Raw genomic sequence first — 20,301 nt, 5'->3', positions numbered from 1 at the left:
GAAAAAGACTTTCGGTCGGCCTCGAGGAGGTTCTGGACAACTGTCCGGCGACTCAGGAGTGGTCGGGGTGACTGCGCCCAGGCTGTATTCAGCAGGGGTGGAGAAACTCTGACTTCAAATGAGGATATTGTCGGTCGGTGGAAAGAGCACTTTGAGGAACTCCTTAATCCGGGTGACATGCCTCCCTCACGGGAGTCAGGGCCAGAGGCCTCTGGCGTGTCAAGCTCCATTTCCCTGGTGGAGGTCACTGAGGTAGTTGGCAAGCTCTTCAGTGGCAAGGCACCGGGGGTGGATGAGATTCGTCCGGAGATGCTTAAGGCTCTGGATATTGTGGGGCTGTCGTGGCTGACACGCCTCTGCAATAGTGCATGGACCTCGGGAACAGTACCCTTGGACTGGCAGACCGGGGTGGTGGTCCCTATTTTCAAGAAAGGGGACCGGAGGGTGTGTGCCAACTATCGGGGTATCACACTGCTCAGCCTCCCTGGGAAAGTCTATGCCAAGGTGCTGGAAAGGAGACTTCGGCCGATAGTTGAACCTCAGATTGAGGAGGAACAATGCGGATTCCGTCCTGGCTGTGGAACAATGGACCAGCTTTTCACCCTCTCACGGATTGTTGAGGGGGCATGGGAGTTTGCCAACCCAGTCTACATGTGTTTTGTGGATTTGGAGAAGGCTTACGACCGTGTTCCCCGAGATATCTTGTGGGAGGTCCTCCGGGAGTATGGGGTGCCGGGGTTACTACTCCGGGCCATTCAATCTCTGTACGCCCGGAGTGAGAGCTGTGTTCGTATACTCGGCATTAAGTCGGACTCTTTCAGTGTTAGCGTTGGACTCCGCCAGGGTTGTGCCCTGTCTCCACTCCTGTTTGTGATATTCATGGACAGGGTGTCAAGGCGTAGCCGGGGTCAGGAGGGCATTATGTGTGGAGGCCGGAGGGTGGCGTCTCTGCTATTTGCAGATGATGTTGTTCTTTTGGCTGGATCACATGGATGCCTCCAGCGCACACTGGAGCGGTTTGCAGCTGAGTGTGAAGCGGTTGGTATGCGGATCAGCACCTCCAAGTCTGAGTCCATGGTCTTAGCCCGGAAAAGGATGGTATGCCCACTCCAGGTAGGGGGAAAGGACCTGCCCCAGGTGGAGGAGTTTAAGTATCTCGGGGTCTTGTTCACGAGTGATGGGAAGAAGGATCGTGAGATCGACCGCAGGCTGGGACAAGCGGCAGCAGTAATGCGGTCGCTGTACCGGACTGTAGTGGTGAAGAGGGAGCTGAGCCGTAAGGCGAAGCTCTCTGTTTACCGATCGGTCTACATCCCGACCCTCACCTATGGTCATGAGCTGTGGGTAATGACCGAAAGAATGAGATCGCGAATACAAGCGGCAGAAATGAGCTTTCTTCGCAGGGTGGCGGGCTACACTCTATTTGATAGGGTGAGGAGCTCGGCCATCCGGGAGGAGCTCGGAGTAGAGCCGCTACTCCTCCGCATTGAGAGGAGCCAGCTGAGGTGGTTCGGGCATCTGATCCGGATGCCCCCGGGACGCCTCCCGGTGGGGGTGTACCAGGCACGGCCTACCGGAATAAGACCCCGGGGTCGTCCTAGGACCCGCTGGAGGGATTATATCTCCAAGTTGGCCTGGGAGCGGCTTGGGGTCCCCGGGAATGAGCTGGAGGAAGTTGCGGGGGACAGGGTCACCTGGGATTCTCTGCTCTCCCAACTGCTACCGCGACCCTATCTGGATTAAGCGGTTAACGATGATGATGATGATGATGATGATGATGAATTTAATTCCTGTAAAGCCATTTCGCAGAACAGTGAAGACTGCAGTGCTGTGTCCTACAAGGACCGGAGTCTGACACACGTGGTAAAGGCAATGTCACAGCCATGAGGAAAGCATAACTGTCCTCGCTCTCTCTGGGTGGGCTGGTAGGCCCCCATCACTTCGTGCACTGCTAGTGAACACAGTGTCCCCAAACATGTAGTGCAACAGCATGAAAGCGTTCTCACTTTACCCACAGACTATGCTGGACGCCTACATGACTGACACTCTCTTTCACGCTCTCCTTCTAAATGATTTTCTTTCTCTGAACACAATGACCAATTGATTTGAAATTAGAAATAAATTAATACAGACACTCGCGTCTTGTGATCTTCAGATAATAGTGTGTCTTATGTTCTTTTTAGTGGAGGCTGTATGTGGATTTAAACACATATTCATCTGTTAAGTGGCCGTTTCAGATTCCACACACGTGCAATTACGACTACGCGAGTGTTACAATTCGCCATAAAAAATGTGCATCTGCATGGAAAATCAACTTTGCGCATCATTATAAAAGAATGCGCTTTGCTAGCTGCATTTCAGTCTCGAGTTGTGAGCGTGTGTGGAGTTGTGTGTGTGTGTTCAGCTCAGAGAAGACGTTCTATATGGGTCATGCATTATTTACTGTAGCCTACAGCCTCTGTGAACTGATATGCTGCTGAAAATGATGACTGACATGTGCGTCCATCTTAAAAAATCCCTATCAATCAAACAGAACAGTCGTTTTTCAGCTTTGACAGAACATCAATGAAGAACCACAAACAGACGTGCTAAAAAAACAGAAAGCACAGCACATCAAGCTGTAAAGTACGGTTCTTCCACAGAGATTCAAAGAGAAGAGAAGATAAAAAGAAAAAAGGAATGGACAGGAGAAGAGAAGAGAATAGAAAGGAAGAGAAGAGAAGAGAAGAGAAGAGGGGAAGAGAAGAGAAGAGGGGAAGAGAAGAATAGAGAAGAGGAGAGAAGATGAAAATAGAGAAAAGAAGAAGAGAGGAGAAAAGAACAATAGGGAGGAGAAGATAAAAAGAGAGGAGAGGAGAGGAGAAAAATAGAGAAGAATAGAGAAGAGGAGAGAAGAGAAGAGAGAAGAGGACAGGAGAAGAGAAGAGAAGAGAACAGAACAGAACAGAACAGAACAGAAGAGGTTGCTAAGGTTCAGAAATATGCAAGAGAATATGAATAAATTGGTTAGAGACAGAGAGACAGAGAGTGAAACAGAAAGACAAAAAAGCAGAGTGAAAGACAAAGAAGCAGACTGAAAGAAAGAAAGAAAGAAAGAAAGAAAGAAAGAAAGAATCACCACTATATGGACAAAAGAAAACAAAACAATGGGCATTAGTATGGCGTTGCCCCCCTTTGTGGCTATAATGGCCTCCACTCATCTGAAAAGGTTTTCCACAAGATTTTGGAGTGTGTCTGTGGGAATTTGTGCCCACTCAGTCAAAAGAACATGTAAGGTGGAGAAGGCCTGGCTTGCAATCGACATTCCAATTCATCTCAAAAGTGTTTGGTAGGGTTGAAGTCAGGGCTCTGTGCAGGTCACAGGAGTTCCTCCACACCAAACTCATCAAACTATATATTTATGGAGCTCGCTTTGTGCACAGGGGCACAGTCATGTGAGAACACGAAAAGACCTTCCTCAAACTGCTGCCCCACAGTTGGAATCAAATAATTGCCTAAAACACAACCCTACTTTGGAAATAAGGGGGCCAAACCGTGAAAAACAGCCCCAGACCATTATCCCTCCTCCACCAAACTTTACTGTTGGCATCAAGCATTCCAGTAGGTAGCATTCTCCTGGCATCTGCAAAACCCAGATTCGTCCATCAGACTGCCAGATAGTGAAGCACGATTCATCACTCCAGAGAATGTCTACCGCTTCATGGATAAGCTGTTGTTGCTCCTAGATGCTTCCATTTCACAATAATAGCACTTTATTTATAGTTTTATGGGGGCAGATCTAGCAGGGCAGAAATTTCATTAACTGACTTGTGGCAAAGGTGCTACCTTTAACATCACCAAGCTCATTCTACTGCTACTGTTTGGAGTCTATGGCTATGTGCTGGAATTTATACACTTATTAGCAATTGACGTGACTCAATAATTAGGAAGGGTGTCGACATATTTTTGGCCATATAGTGTATACAAAGAGATTAATGTGTGTGTGTATATATATATATATATATATTCACACACGCACAGATAAAGAGAGACAGAGTGACAAGCAGACTGAGAGATTAAACAAAAGGAATAGAAGCCTCAGTTCTGATGCTGAGTGTTTTATTCTCTCAGTGCTGCTCTGCTCTCATGTGAAGGAGTGAGTGAAAAGGTCTGAGGTGGAGAGGTGAAGGAGCGTACATGAGTCAGCAAAATAAAGGACTGTACTCTTCCCCCTGAAAAGAGCTGAGGGGGAAACAGCCAGATCTAAAGCAGAGTTATCTCTGAATGACTGTTCATACTCCACACAAGGAGAAGAAGTAGGAAAGTGAGAAGGAAAACTCAAACTCGGATGAAGTGACAGATTGATACAGATCGTAAGACCATGCAGAGGACAGAGAAAACAGCTTAGAACATCAACAGAGTCTTCTTCCCCCCAGTTCCAGAAACCTTCTACAAATGCTGCATTAGTAAGGCCTCTAGCATAAGTTGCAGTTCCACCAAGTTCACAGAAACTAAAGAGTTCTGGAAGTGTCCTGATCAAGCACTATACAGTTCCAGAGGACGTTCCTGCTTTGCACTCCCACTGCACTGGAGAAACTGTGGCCATTATGTAAAATAATGCAAACTGCATAAAGGTTGTTTCATCAGCATGCAACAAAACTGCAATGCAGCAAACATGGAGGGAGCTGAGATTGAAGCAATTTTCTTGAGATACTTTTACATTTTTATAGCTGGCTGCCCTTTGTTGCTTGGTGTGCTGGTATTCACATAAAATGGATGGCTTGAGATTTAAAAAAAATGGCTGAGACAAGGGTTCTGTCATGCCTTTGTCTGACCAATCAGTAACATTCAGTGCAGCAAGTTCTAGCCCAATAGTTCCTGGTCTGTAGACAATACGTACTCTGCAGGAGGAACTAAAAAGTTCTAGAACCTTTATGAGTTCCAAAAAACGACAAGATCTGTCCAATGGAAAGGGGCCCAAGACAGGCTTAGTATCCGGTTAATGAAAAGGTTCTTCCATTGGAAATGCCTCTAAAACCTCTTTAGTACCCAAGAAGTTTCTGGATCATGACAATTTTATCTGGTGGAAACATGTCTAAGAGTTCCTTAGTCTTTCCCATGGAGACAAGCCTAGAAATTCATAAGTTCCAAGAAAAGTTGCCAGGTCATGAAGTGGTTTGTCCTTCGCCAAAAGTCAGTTGATGAAATTTCTGTCATGCTAGATCTGCTCTGGCCAACTGTGAGTGCTGTTATTGTGAAATGGAGGTCTAGATGTCTAAAAGCAACAACAGCCCAGCCATGAAGTGGTAGATAAAGGTCTTAGTCTTCTTTAATACCCAAAAAGTTCATGGTTCATGAAAGTCCTATCAGTGGAAACATGACTAAAAGTTCATAAGTTCCAAGAAGGTTCAAAGTTTCTTCCAGCAGATTTGGGTCTAAGGCTTCCTTAGCACCTAAAAAGGTTTTTGGTTCATTCAAAGGTTCTCGCAGTGGATTCAGGTTTGAGCCTTCCTTAATACCTAAAAATTTCAAAAAGGACTTTATGGCTTCTGCAATAAAAAGTGCTTCAAACGTAAGTTTTAGAAAACGTTCCTGTTTCCTGACAAATGCTCCTGCTGCGAAAATGCATCAGAAATGTCTTGGGTTTCTGAAAAAGGTCCTAGAAAAAGGTTCCTGCTGTGAAAATGCACCTATACTGGATAACCTTCCCATAGACTCTTTGCTTCCTTCCATCTAGAAGAAAGTATTCAGCATTCGGGCCAGTTTTATCACTCACTGCAACAGCTTGTTGCCTCAGCCTGTCAGGATTCTCCAGGTGTGCCCCTCCACACACCCACATATAACAAAAACCTTCCGACCGCCCCGTCCCCACACTGACCACTTTATTACAGTACAAACTTTTTCTCTGGATTGTCCACATTTACCACACAAACTGTTCATAAGCTTGACTGTATAGCATGCTTCTAGCTGAAGTGGTCTACCATGCTATGCTGCTGTTATAGTAGCTTGTTAGACATAGCAATGGGGTGTCGGGGCTACTGAGGGGTCTGTTGGCTGGTTTGTTTGACCTACTGCACCCATACAGAATAGCATTGCTTGTGCAGGTTTTATTGCACCATGTGTAGTCTGGTTTTCCAGTCTGACAGGATTAATTATGAAGCAGACTGCCTTCTGCTATTCACCAAACATGAAGCTCTTTCAATAGTAGTGGTGGTACATGTTGTATAATGCTGATGTGCGAATCAGAGATATGATGATACTAATATTTCAGCCCTATTGGTGCTGGGTTAATTTTAGCTGGGAAGGTGCTGCAATTTGAAGATTAACTTCCAGAGCTTCCTCAGTAATAGTAGTCCTGTTTGAGTCAATATTACCACAAGGTAATAGCAAGTTAGATAACAGAAAATGGTGCCTCCATCTTTTTTCTATTTTGTGACCTGGAGATAAGTCTAACTGCAAAAATTGGCTCAATTTGACATAGTTTGTTAATCATCAAGTTCTTGATGAGAGACCTGAAACCCACAAGTGTTTTGGTGATGAATTACAAGGAGAAGGAAGTGTGTTGTCCAGGGCCATATTTTGGAGTTTTTTGGTGACATATTGTTCAAAAGTGGCACCTGTCGTGTAACATGGATGTGCAATGATGACATTATCTGGGGAAATTATACAAATCTTTTATCCTGTACATATCAGCCAGTCAAATCATGCACAGATTACATTACAGAACCTCCTCTGGTAAAACTAAACTAACAGCTGAAACAGGGCTATAATCAGCCAGTCTAATCCCTTACAAATGAAAACTGATCCAGCTAAAACAGCGCTTACGTCTTGGTCACTTGTGCTGTGTGCTGCTTGGTGATGTAAACACTGGTCCTCTATTCGATGTCTTCCGCTGAGACCCTAGAGGAACTTGTTTTGCTCCACTGTTTACTTGTATTTGGACAGAATGACAAAGTTTTTCTTGACTCTTGACTCTTAAAGTGCAACTGAGGAGAAATAAATTCAGTTTTCTCTGAGGAGCAGCTGGAGGGCCCCACGAAAGCACTGCAGGGAAACTGAATTTGTTTCTCTCTCTCTCTCTCTCTCTCTCTATCTCTGTCTTTCTGTCTCAGAACATTCTCAAAGGGCAGAATGGTTGTCACCTGTTGAGCCGGTGGCACCAGCTGCAGTTGAAGTTGATCTCTGCAGCAATGCAGGTGGAGCAGCTTGTGAACTGTAGACAGGCTAAGGAGAGAGAGAGAGAATAGAAAATGAGGAGGCATGAAAATCACAGAGGACACACTGGTCACACCAATCAAGCATTAAGAAATAAGCACTGAAATCAGGTCAAGAAATGAGAAATGAGAAAAGACGTTTTAACAAAATATATATATATATATGTATACACATGAAAGCTGTAATACAGGCAAATGTGGGTGCTCAAAATACGATATATGTGTATATATATATATATATATATATATATATATATATATATATATATCCACCTTTTGCTTTTATTACAGCTTCCACTCTTTTCAGGAGACGTGCTTTCAGTTTTTTAAAGAAACCTGCTGAGGAGCTTTTTCACACTTTTACAAAGTTGGCTGCATTTTCTGCTTCTCACGATCCAAATACTCGCAAACCTATGCAGTGATGCGGAAGTCTGGACTCTGGAGTGGTCAGCCCACTGTTCTGAGAACACCATCAGCTTCTTTGTTTCTTTTCTGTCTAGTTCCTTTTCTCAGTAACAGCTTCTTGATAGCTACACATCCTTTCAGACTCACAGTGTTGTCTTCTCACAGTGGAAGGAAGGACAGAAATATTCGTGGATTTTTCCGATCTGAAGAGTGGAGCTTGATTTTTTCCTCTCTCTCAAAGATGAAAGCTTTAAGTTCTGTTTATCTGATGGGGACAGTTTACGTGGTCTACGACTTTCACTTGCACTTTTCCTTTGACTTTCCCCTTTCTTATCCACATGGATTATCTGATACTTCATATCCACAGAAAGATGAAAACGAATAACTTATTCTTCTTGACTGGAAATTAAATAAATGAAAGAGGGTCTCGGACTTTAGTACAGTACTGTGTGAATATCCTTTATGAATAAAACATTTTGTGTTTTGTGTGTGTGTGTGTGTGTGTGTGTGTGTGTGTGTGTTTGTGTGTGTATCATCTTACTGGGCAAAGGCATCATCTCCACAGCTGTGCTGTTTGTGATTTTGTTCTTGAGCAGCTCCACACGATGATACTCATAGATGGTCTTCCTCCGAACATCTGGAGACACACACACACACACACACACACACACACACACACACACACACACACAACACAAAAACACATCAGAAATGCCATGGGAATAATTTACAACACTGAAACTAGGACAGAGAAAAGGTCATGTTATGGTTACGAAGGACAGCATTCATTCTTTTTTCCCATTTTCCTTCATTTCCATCTATTCTGTCAGCCATTTTCTCAGCAGCATATTACGCACAACCTCTCATAACCATACTTTATGACATTTTATGACATGATCAGTCACACAGCATCTCACCCACCACTGCCCTGTCCGCCTGCCATGTTTCAGGAACATTGTGAACACTCGTTCCCTCTCATCCCCCCACGCACCTTCTTTTCTTAAAACGCATCATTTCCCTCGTCTGGCTCCCTCCCTCCATATGTGGAAAGACAAATGAGATGGATGCTCTTGTAAATTGAATGTAAAAGACTTTATGGTTTGGGGTCATGATGAATGAGGAACTGCAATACCAATCAGACTGTGTGGAGGTCAGTGGTGAGCGTGTAGTGTAGATGTGACAGGGGTAAGAGCTGACTCCAAATCTGTTTAACTCTTATCTCTGGATGTAATAAAAGCAGGGTGTGATTTAATATTCATAATTTCTCACACCGAGTTCACTGTATCAAGGGGAGAAATTCTGTGGAGAGAGCAGAATCGAAACTTTCAGTGGACAGTTTTTTTAGTGGACAGTGTTTATAAGTAGAAGAGGAGATACTTCATGATTTGAACTCAATACCGAATGTAAACTGAATGCAAATATAATTATGTAGGTCATTGTGATTAATGACATAATTGTGTAATTACAGTTAAATAGTACATCAAAATGACTGTAAGAATGCTAGACTTTGAAAAAAAAAACATTTGGAATTAATACCGACTGTAGTGATGAGGGGTGGTCTTTGCACTAGGCCACAGATTCCCAAAACTGGTCCTGGTGTACAATGTAGTGTTTTCCTGCTCTATAACACAGCCACGTCAATTTTGCTTGTTAATAAGCTGATTAGTTGGATCAGGGCGCAGGGGAAACACTAAGGGCCATGATATACTTGCTTTTAACACGTCTGCCTCACGCATCTTGTGTTCCGTTGAAGAGTTGGCAGTGCACGTCCTCCAAAATTAACGAAGCTTGTCTGCCAGATACAATGCCAGCATAAACAGTACAGACAGTATACCGCAATAGGATGAGTGACGTCAGCAGCACACTGAACAAACCGTAAACAATGGCGACCGTGGCAGAGACTTTTAAAGAGAGGCTGACAGAGCTTGTCCACAACTACCCGCATTTGTATAACATTTCTATGCCCCCCCCCACAGCGATAAATACGCTTGCTGGAACACATAGCATTAAATCACTGACACTTTGTTTATGTTTTGTAAACATTGAAACTTGCAAACATAAATGGAAACAAGTTGCAGTGGCAACTGGGGATTTATTGGCCCTTAACTGCCCCCTAGGGGATAAGACTTTTAGTCCTCCAGATAGACAATAGCTACGTGAGTGAGTATGTGCTGCTCGCACAGCCGAAGTGTGCACACGCATTAGTGTAGTCAAAAGCAAGTACACCGTGGCCCTGAAATCTGCAGGGTAGGAGATACTTGAGGGCTGGGAGCCACTGCACTAGGCAAAGGTAGGCAGCTGCCTGGGTTCAACATGAGCAAGGACCCTATGAAAATACAATTAGACACTGTTTTTCTGTTAACCCTGATAAAGGCCAAGGCCCACCAGCAGGCCCAAAGTTTTATTACACACTTTTATAACCTAAGAATAGCTCAGCCTGTTTGCACTGAACTCCCTGTAGTTACTGAATAATAAGCCTTAGAATGTAATAAGCTTGGGATTTTAAGAGGTTAAATAACCCATTCTGAAATATTATATATATTATATATATATATATTATATATATATATATAAGTAGCTGGAATTTGAGATTGTAGTGGTTATTTTCAGCAATTTCAATGCAGCCGAACCCCTCAGTCAAAAAAGTAATCTATGAGAAGTTACTTCTAAGTAAGCATTGCTAAGATACTAATTACTTCTCTCAGAATGTCACAGGACTACATTACTTTATTACCTCCTAGAAAAAGTGATCTCATTACTAATTACTTCTGCATTACTCTACATAAAATTATCGCACTGTATCGGCAGACAAAAATCTGAGAGACATTTGACATATCAACATGATTTAAGATTATATCACTTGCCAAAATTTCATGTGGATGGCTGCGCCACTCAGTCAGGAGCCTCAACTAATTTAAAAATGTGCATGCAGAGAGCCCCATTCCTGTTTCTTGCTTGCAAGGTGGAGCGTCTGGAAGTCTAAAAAGCATGTCTTACATTTTTACCATGTTTTGTCCTAGTTTGACATCGAAACAAAAAACAATTGCAGACTTTTTGATACAGGAGATAAACTGAATGCAAACGTAACTCACTGTGTTAGCATTCATAATTATGTAACTGTGTACTTAACATTTAAATATCAATAACAGTTACATTTTAAGGGTTAAAGCAAACAACATTTGCCCAAACAAACAAACAAACAAACAGTTGCCCACTGCAGTGGTGGAATCTGCCAATATACTCCTGATTTGTGAGATGTTGAGCTAGTAAACTTAACATTCACCTGGAATAAGAGCATTTCACATGCCAGCTTAAGATAATAATAATAATAACAAGAATAAAATGGCAAGGTGGAGCATTTGGACATCTAAAAACATACATTTTTTGCCATTTTTTGTCCTAGTTTGAAACCAAAGCAGCAAAGTCAGAAGTGCAGACTCAAGGCTGGAAATATAGGGTGTAAATCCAATGTAAATGTACTTAATTATGTAATTACAGTTGAATAGAATAGCAAATCAAACATAATAACTTACAACAACACCTCTTTCGCTGTCTCTCTCTCTCTCTCTCTCTCTCTCTCTCTCTCAAACACACAAACATGCACACACACAGATATTTGTTAATACAGAGGGTATATGAGACTGGTCGTTGAATTAGCCCAAGCAGTGATGTGGAAAATTGAATTACTATGTACAGTGAAGAGGCAGGGCAGATTGTTTATGTGTGTAAGTGTGTGTGTGTGTGTGTGTGTGTGTGTGTAAGTGTGTGTGTGTGTGCATATGCTCATGAAAGCTACTCTCATTTGTCAAACCCCCCCAATGATTAAATCACTTACTCAACAGCTCAAAGGTTTGGAATCACATGTCAGGTTAATCAGTTTTGCTATTCTGTATACAATAATATACACAACAGTTACTTTTGATGGCGCAGTCTGATTGGTTGAGGAGCGTTCTAGACGTGTTGTTATTTGTGATAACTCCATGTAGTGACTCACTTTGCACTGCTAACCGCTAACCATGACTAAGTTTCTACTTTAGCACATACAAAACAGTAAATTAACATATTAGATAACTTTTATAAGAGTATGTTTGACCTGCAGCTCGTTGATGGCAGAATAAATATAACAAAACTGGAATTAGCCAGATACTACCAGAATACAATCTGGAAAACAAGATGGCTGTGAAATGCTTTACAGACTGGCTGGAACAAATAGACATTCAGGCGAATCTGGAAATTACTACAAAAGCTGAACCTGATATTGTGACAGTTTTATGGCACTATGTGTAACAAAAATGGCTACTACTTTTTGGCAGAAGGAACTGCCAATATTAAAGCACATTTGCTACAATGTTAGAGGCTTTTTTGCTTTACTTTTTTCTTATTTTGCTGAGCATATAAGAAGAAAAGGTTGGATGTTATCATAAATATGCTATTTACAATAACAGACAAACTCAAATGTTCTATAGCTCAATTAACTCATACAGTTTAGATTTAAATATGATCAATTTAAGCACCAGAAGGTACTTTCCAATGATTTCTTCACTATTTTAAGTCCAAGAACAACAGGTTATGAAATGATTAGTAACATCATACACTGTAATTATCTGTTTACAATGCAAAAGTTTGGAAAAGTTTTGACACATTTTCTATTTTCTATTTTATTTTTCATCAGTAAATAAACAAATTTTAATTTGCACTAAAATTTGCAAAAAAAAATCCACATTTAACTCGTTTTTACTTAGAGAATCAGCAAAACATGTTAATTGACCAGGGAACCCCAAACTTTTGCGCACAACCGTATTTTTGTGAGTTTTTTATGACCTCATTCTCAATTTCTCAGTTTTGTCAGTGCCCATGTGATCAACAGCAGTCCTGTGGTCAGAAACTGGCCAATGATGAAAGCGAGAGGGTGCTAAATTGCACACTGTCAGATGAGTTACAGTCTGTAATTGTTCACCTGTACAGTGGAGCTGTAAAGTGGACTCATAAAGTGAAGTACAAGTTGGGAGTTTCTAATAAAGTCAGTGGTGAGTGTAAATCTTTCATATTCGATTCCAATGTCTAATTTGCATTCATGTTAAAACAAAGAAAATAGAGAGTTCTGATGTAGGTTGCCACGGTAACGCCACATTCTGTCTCACGCACAGTTTGCAACAGTACGGTGATCTGACAGTCAGCAGAGACGGACTGATTTGTCATAGTTATGAAAGAGACATTTCTGCCCCGACACAAGCCGAGACCACTGAACCAGAAGCGGAATCTCTGCTCAGAGAAACTGAAAGCAGACGGCATAATGGAAGCTCCTGGCCAGAGACTATAAACATGGAATGAGGAATGTTGTTAGCAGATCTGTAGCTGCGTGCCTGGTGCACTTCAGAAATCCATAGTGATACAGGACGAGCTCAAAACAGGAGCATCAAAAAAGTTGACTAAATTGCTCTGATTCTTTTTTTCCTGCCAGCAAACACTCACCATCCACTTTATTACAAACACTGGTGTGAAAATCTGATTTGACAGATGTGACTGACAGACATTTGAGTGACATCCAATTCTCAGCTGAAACACCTCCTAAGCTCAAATAAACAGCACAAACTTGCCATGTTAAACAATATATATATTCACAATCACTGGGGGTTTCTGTTAATGACCTCTTATTTCTCTTATTGTTCATCCGAGCTCTTTATTAAAATGTTATAACATGCTGTTCTTCATTTCTCATGTTTTTAGTCTAATCATAATTGTGTGCTGTGTTGAAATTCATCAGTTATTGTTGTTATTAAGTTAAACAGACTCTTACTGGCTTTTGTTCTACCAGTGGAAGACCATAAGTGTGATTCCTGACAATGCCACAATCACAAAGTTGGAAAATTATTGCCGATACTGATAATACCACGGGTTCTCAATATCAGCCGATATTATCAGCCAACAAATATATCAGTCGGGCGATATTAGAACTGCCTATGAATATGAATCTTAGCAGCAATTTTTCAGAAGCCCCTTGTACACTCTCGGAAAAAAAGGTACAAAACTGTCAGTGGGGCAGTACCTCTCTTGTCTCCAGGGGTGGTACCCTCAAGGGTTCATCTCAGTACCTTTAGTCAGGGAACATAACTGTACCACAATCCATTGAAATTATATTTTGTAAGTTGTATTGACTCCACACACCCCGTCTGTCTCCAGGCTTTTTGTTTTATTGTTCTGTTTTAAAATATTAGGTTATGAAAAGATACAAATACGTACTTTTTACCTGGGCCAATCTTATTTAAGGTGCACAACTGAACCTTAAAACCACTGTTGTACCTTAGAGTACATTTACATTGTTTGTACCTTGATGAACTAAATCATTTCTAAAAGTGTACAGTACTGTGCAAAAGTCAGAGACCACCCTTAATTTATTTAATTTCTGGTCAAAACAGCCAATAAGTACAAGAAAATCATTTTCAGCAGGTATTTGTGAGGAGATTAATGGCTGTTTTGACAGAAGTGAAGAGTGGTCTCTGACTTTTGCACAGTACTGTACTTGCACGCACTTATCACTTTAGAAGATCCTCCTTACAGCTCTCCTCTTCAGGTGAACAACTGCTATTGTCAGAAACTGACCACTGATTAATGGCTAGAGGACTGCTATCAAAAAGTATGCATCAAGACGGGCAAGGTAGGGGTCTCCAATGAAGTGGCGGCTGAGCATACACACAACTGGCACCACTGAAGCAGGATTCTCTGACACTCTCTGTTATTCAGAGAGTGAGATCTATGAGCTGATGTCTGCTGAGAGAATCTGTAGGATGTGTGAAGAGAAATGCATTAAGCAGCCTGTTTACAGCTCTTACAGTCTACAGGCTCTGGGAGAGAGATGTGAAGCAGGGACAATTCTCTCTTTCCTCCTGACACCATATATCACTCCATCTATTCTTCACAGCATGACTCAACAGCTCTATAGACTGTTTGTGCTGAATCTGAATGTTATCTCCAGAGCAGGCTGCATACGCTCACTACAGGCCTGCTGTGAAGACAAGGTCAGATTAAAGAGATGAAAATGAATGAAGGACATGTTCCCCACATGTTCCTCACTGTGTACAGCTGAAAGTATTAAAGAAAACTCATCATAAGTTCATTCATGGCCAAGAACATAGGAATGTGTGTGTGTGTGTGTGTGTGTGTGTGTGTGTGTGTGATAGCTTTAGGGCAGGAAATTGTGGCTGTTCAGTGGAGGATGTTCAGAGGGTTAAAAGCCTTTTCCTGTAGGTAATTACCTGGCCAGCCTGTGGGGCGTCACCAGCCTCCTCTGTTTCACACTGATACCTCGTCTGCACAGCCGTGTGTGTGTGTGTGTGTTTAATCCTGACAGCAGTTTGTGCTTTAATGAGTTTCCAGCCTCTAATTGGTAACAGCAGGTCAGCCTGAAACAGCTCAGAGTCTCTCAATCAAACTCTCACACTTCCTAACAATCTCTGCTTTAAACATTCTCTCTCTCTCTCTCTCTCTCTCTCTCTCTCTCTCTCTCCTTTGCTCTCTCCCTCTGTCTCTCTCTCTCTCTTTCCTTTTCTCTCACCCACTCTCACTCTTTCTCTATCTCTAACTCTTTCTATCTGTCTGTTTCTCTCTTTGTCTCTCTCCCTCCTTTGCTCCCTTGCCTTCTCTCACTCTTTCTCTATCTGTTTCTCTCTCTCTTCACCCTTCCTCTGTCTCTCTCTTTCCTTTTCTCTCACCCTCTCTCACTCTTTCTATGTCTGTTTCTCTCTCTCTCTCTGTCTCTCTCTCTCCTTTGCTCTCTCCCTCTGTCTCTCTCTCTTTCCTTTTCTCTCGCCCTCTCTCACTCTTTCTCTATCTGTCTGTTTCTCTTTCTCTGTCTCTCTCTCTTTTGCTCTCTCTTCCCCTACCTGCCTAACATTTTCTTTTCTCTTCCTCTCTCTCCCTCTCCACCTGTCTCTCTCTCTTTATTCTGTCTCCCTCTTTATTTTCTCTCACTTTCCTCTATATATTTTCTCAATCTTCATCTCTCTACCTCTGTTTTTCTTTTTATTCTTCTCCCTACATATTTCTCTCTTTCTATGCTTTTCTTCTTTCTCACTCTTTTTTCTCTCTCATTCCCTCCTATTCCTTCCTGTTCCTCCTTGCTTTTGCTCTGTCGCAATCCATCCTTCCCTCTCTTCCTCTCTCTCTTGACTCTCTATCTTTTCTCTCTCCTTCTGTCTCTTTTCTCTCTCCCTCTTGCCCTCTCCCTCTTTGCCTCTGTCTCTCTCCCCCTCATTCTTACAGCCTTTTTTCTCTCTCTCTCTATCCCTCTCTCTTTCTTTCTCTCCCTTTCTTTCTCTATCTGTCTCTCTCTCTCTCTCTCTCTTTCTCTCCCTCCTGCTATTGTGACACTCCAGTAGACAGACAGATTTGAGGTCAGAGGATGTAAATGTCGCCCTTTTCTCAGCTGACACACACTCACACACACACACACACACTCACACTGAGCTGTCAGTGTGGTAAATATCAGACTTCAGTTGATGGTACAGCAGCAGCAGATCCTCTGTGTTTACGGTCTGCATTCTCTCTAGTGGTGCTGCTTTGGCTCCTGCTGAGCTAAACGTTTCTGCACCATAAAAGGATTTTCCTGTTCAACAACACACACAGCTGAGTAGCTAGAGGGACTTCAACATCCGCTAGCCCCCCGGTAGCAACCGTCTGTCAAACCCACCCTGTCCAACAGTTCACAAACTCAAGTTTCACATCTATCACTATCTATTAGCTCTCACACAACTCACACAATCCACACAGCTGTACTGTATGTAGGTCACGTCTGGAGTAAAGCTACGATCTACAGGTCAACACGTACTTGTTATTTCTTTATTACCATATTAATACTTAAAAAAAGCTATATGTTCCAGTATATTAAACCTTAGAGGTCTAGGGTTTTGTAGTTTTGCTATAGTATTGAATTATTTTTACATAATTATGCAACTAATTACACAGTTAGTTACATAATGAGTTACATTCAAACATTATAAACAACAATAACTTTTCATCAAATTCACATCATAATAAAATATCCTCCCTTCTATGTTTTATTGACCATCTGTAAACTTTCGATTGACCACTTTCCACTGAAAGTTTAGAAAGTTTTTATTGAAAGTTTTGACTTTGTACCTTCAACAGAATGTGTATGTGTATTTTACCCAATTTTGTCATAGCCCACATGTTATCCTGTTATCTGGGTCCCCCATCACATGATGCTACCAAGATGAGGCTAGTACTGGCTTCCTCTGATGCATGCAAAGTTAGCCACTGCATCTACTGCTAATGCAATGCCACTGGACACACTCAGAGGCACTATGTGAGCTAACAGACGCTTGTGTCGGGTAGCATCACTCTGAGTGATGGAGGAAGAGGGAGGGTCATCCAACTCACCTAGAAAGAAGGAGGCTTTTGGAGATTGTGGCATTGCTGAGTCAGGTAGGAGCTAGACGAGCTTAAAATTGCTACTCTACGCTGCTGAGCTGCACTGTGTTGTTGTAGCTGAGCTAAAACAGAAGGTTAGAAATGAAAATATTAAATTTGCTGCCATGCTAATATTAGTGTGATTACATTAAAAAAAAACTACATTCAATCCATCCCAACACTGTGACCTCTTACCCACATAGAAAATAAATATAATTTGAAATTGATAACACAAATTGTAGGTACTCTGCCAAAACTGAGTTGTGTGTCCAACCCAGCAACAGCTGCAATGAACAAATGCATTTGTGAGCAGAGCATTGATAGGACATTTAAAGAAATAGTCTGGCGAAAAAAATCACATTTACACAACTTTCCACTTTCCCTAGATTCCGTCAATCAGCCGAAACAAGATTAGAGTTCAAATTTTGCTTTTTAAGTTTAGAACTGGAGTGATAAGGCTCATGTTGCTAAGAAATGAGAGCTCAATAACCACCCAAATAATTTCTGTGAAAATACATCACCAAAACATCTTTCAATTCACTCAAACCACATCCAGGTTTTACTAAGGCGACCTATAATGCTTTTTGCACATAAAAACGGTCTACAAAGTTACAAAGCTCAAAGTACATCCCAGATGGAGTAACTCTCTCCCACAGAAACCACTTTTCTCAACTGCCTGAAACGCCTCGCTGGAATTCCAGCCCTTTTCCTTTGTTACAAGATGACATCATCTCAAAACACAATCCTTATTGCCTTCCTACCAGCAAGCTTGCCACACCCTCACACAACACACAGCAACTACTGGAGGCTGGAAAGTGTCTGTTAAGTTTTGTAGGCATGTCAAGAAGAGGCTGACCTGAGTTTCAGGATTGGACTCTGGCTCAAACTGATATGACAAAACCGACGGCACGGAAAAGTAGTTTACCAGTGTGTACTGCTGATCAGGAGAGAAGGGTCAGTCTGCAGACTGCAAGATGGGATGGACCATGTAGGACCATGACTTCTGACAGAGCGTTTCAGACAGAGAGTGAATAGAGATGTACAGTACAAGAAAAATAATGTGTTTTACGAACTTTGAAGCATGTAAATCTGTTCTAGTACACCGCAAAAATAAAATTATGAACACTGAAAATGAGCATAATAGGTCCCCTTTAAGGTCAGACATAAAGATAAACAAAACTGCCTGCAGTAAGACAACTTTCCATATTCATAGATCTCAGGAACAAGAGTGCAGATCTAGAATCAGTATATCTGTGAACATTCACTTCTTATAGACCTACTATCCATCCATCCATCATCTAAACCGCTTATCCTTCTGGGTCGCGGTGGGGCGCTGGAGCCTATCCCAGCTGTCATTGGGCGGAAGGCAGGATACACCCTGGACAGGTCGCCAGTCCATCGCAGGGCAGACAGACAGACATACACATTCACACACACACACACACACACACCTAGGGGCAATTTAGCACATCCAATTGGCCTGACTGCATGTTTTTGGACTGTGGGAGGAAACCGGAGTACCCGGAGGAAACTCCACACAGAAACGACCCTGGTCACCCGGCCGGGAATTGAACCCAGGCCCTTCTTGCTGTGAGGCGACAGCGCTACCCACTGCGCCACTGTGCCACCCCTAGACCTACTATAAGACCTACTATTTGCTACTGCAAATAGTCAGCATGGCAAATACTAATCATTCATTCATTTATTTATTAAGAGCAGTTAATAAGCTAATATGTTGGCCCTTCTCGAAAACCTGGCAAACCCAGCACTGCAGAGAACCACCTTTCGCCTTAAAGATGGAGCTGATTTAGTACAGGATGATGAGGGGCTCATGAGGTCATCCTCTGTCCACAGCTATTTTAGTATATCTATACTTGTGCACTTTTGCATTACTGTTTTTTTTTGTTCCTTTTTTTTTTTGAAAAAACAATAAACGATTTAGTAAGCTCACTGTTAAATTAGTCAGCAGCGAGTTTGTTGAAGATAATACACATGTTCTATCCTTTTAAGTGTTTGTTGCTGGAAATATTCATATTCAAATCAGTTAAAAGATGGGTGGAGCTGGAAAGCTAGTTCACATGCACTCACTTCTACGACTGTTTGTGATTTACAGATAACTCACTCGCACTTCAAAGTTCTGTGTGTACATTCTAAGTACACTCTTGTTTTTATAAATCATTTGTGCACGACCTTAATAAAGTCCTGGAAGCAGTTTCAGCAGATTGAGAGAGGTTTTTTGGGATGCATTTCTACAGAACCTGTTTGGACTATTTGGGTGACTATAGAGTTGTAGTGTTTGTTAGCAATGTCAGCCTCATAGCTCCAGTTCCAAAGTAAAGAAGCAAAATTTGGACTCCAAACATGTCTGAGCTGTTTGACCACATCTATGGTAAATGGAAAATTGGGTATTTTTTTTAAATATCAAATTTCCACTATGCTTTTATTGTCAATAGTGGTAACTGCAACTAAGGGTTAACATCACTCCTGACACGTTCCTGTATGCTGTGGCTGCTTCTTTCTCCCCTGGCTCTCCTCTGCACTGTTATTGTGGGCAATTACAGTTTCCAGATGGTATTGTAATGGAGAACAATAAAGTATGTGTGTCTGGCTGAGCTAGCCCATCCTATCTCCAACGTCTCCATGTCATCTCTGCCAACCGGAACATTCTGTCTGAGCCTTCATTTGGTCTCTTCTGCAACATTTCCAATCTTCATGAAGCACCAGCAAGGCTTTCAGATAAATATGTATCATTAGCTCTCAAACAAGTTATAAAGTCATAAACCTTAATTCATTGTGATGTTCTGAAATGACCTGTGCAAGTTTCCCACTGCGTAGCGTCTGGATTGGCTATTATGTATTTTACACAAGAGTTTGATTTCTTTTGGAAAGCTGGCTGACATCAGCATCATTAAAGTTTATTAGCTATATCAGTAAGCACCTCTTCAGAGACAGCATGGTTCCTGCTAACCGTAACGTCTTCCACTCATGAGCTACGTCTGAGTGAACACGTCAGGTTCAGGTACATTTACTGGTGCTGTGTTCTGCAATCTGAAACGAGGCTCTCTTTGTGGTGTCTCGATTCAATACGTTACTCAGCACAGCAAACGTAAGGAGTGGCTGAAAATATGCTTCATGTTAATATGTGAATACATTTTCAATTTATTAGCGTATGTAATACTATAAAAGTAAAACAGTTGAAACAAAAGTGTCCTGATCTAACACTCTAGCTCATTTGCTAGCCCAAAGCTAACATGCTAGCCACAAGCTAACATGCCAT

The 20,301-nt window shown here is 41.9% G+C and overlaps 1 protein-coding gene across 1 annotated transcript in view; it reads right to left on the bottom strand.

Moving 5' to 3' along the window:
- The window catches only part of plxdc2 (plexin domain containing 2), a 176,281-nt gene that overhangs the window by 45,551 nt on the left and 110,429 nt on the right, over positions 1-20,301 (bottom strand). Inside the window, exons 8-9 of the mRNA XM_036596551.1 lie at positions 8,140-8,235; positions 7,122-7,203 (exon numbers count right to left, since the gene is read on the bottom strand). Of these exons, the coding sequence (XP_036452444.1) occupies positions 7,122-7,203; positions 8,140-8,235 (178 nt within the window). The remainder of the gene's footprint in view (positions 1-7,121; positions 7,204-8,139; positions 8,236-20,301) is intronic.

This window comes from Colossoma macropomum, unplaced genomic scaffold, assembly GCF_904425465.1.
Source record: "Colossoma macropomum unplaced genomic scaffold, Colossoma_macropomum, whole genome shotgun sequence".
Classification (NCBI taxonomy): Eukaryota; Metazoa; Chordata; class Actinopteri; order Characiformes; family Serrasalmidae; genus Colossoma; species Colossoma macropomum.
Note: the sequence above shows the minus strand (reverse complement) of the source record. Positions and strands in the feature narration are given on the sequence as shown.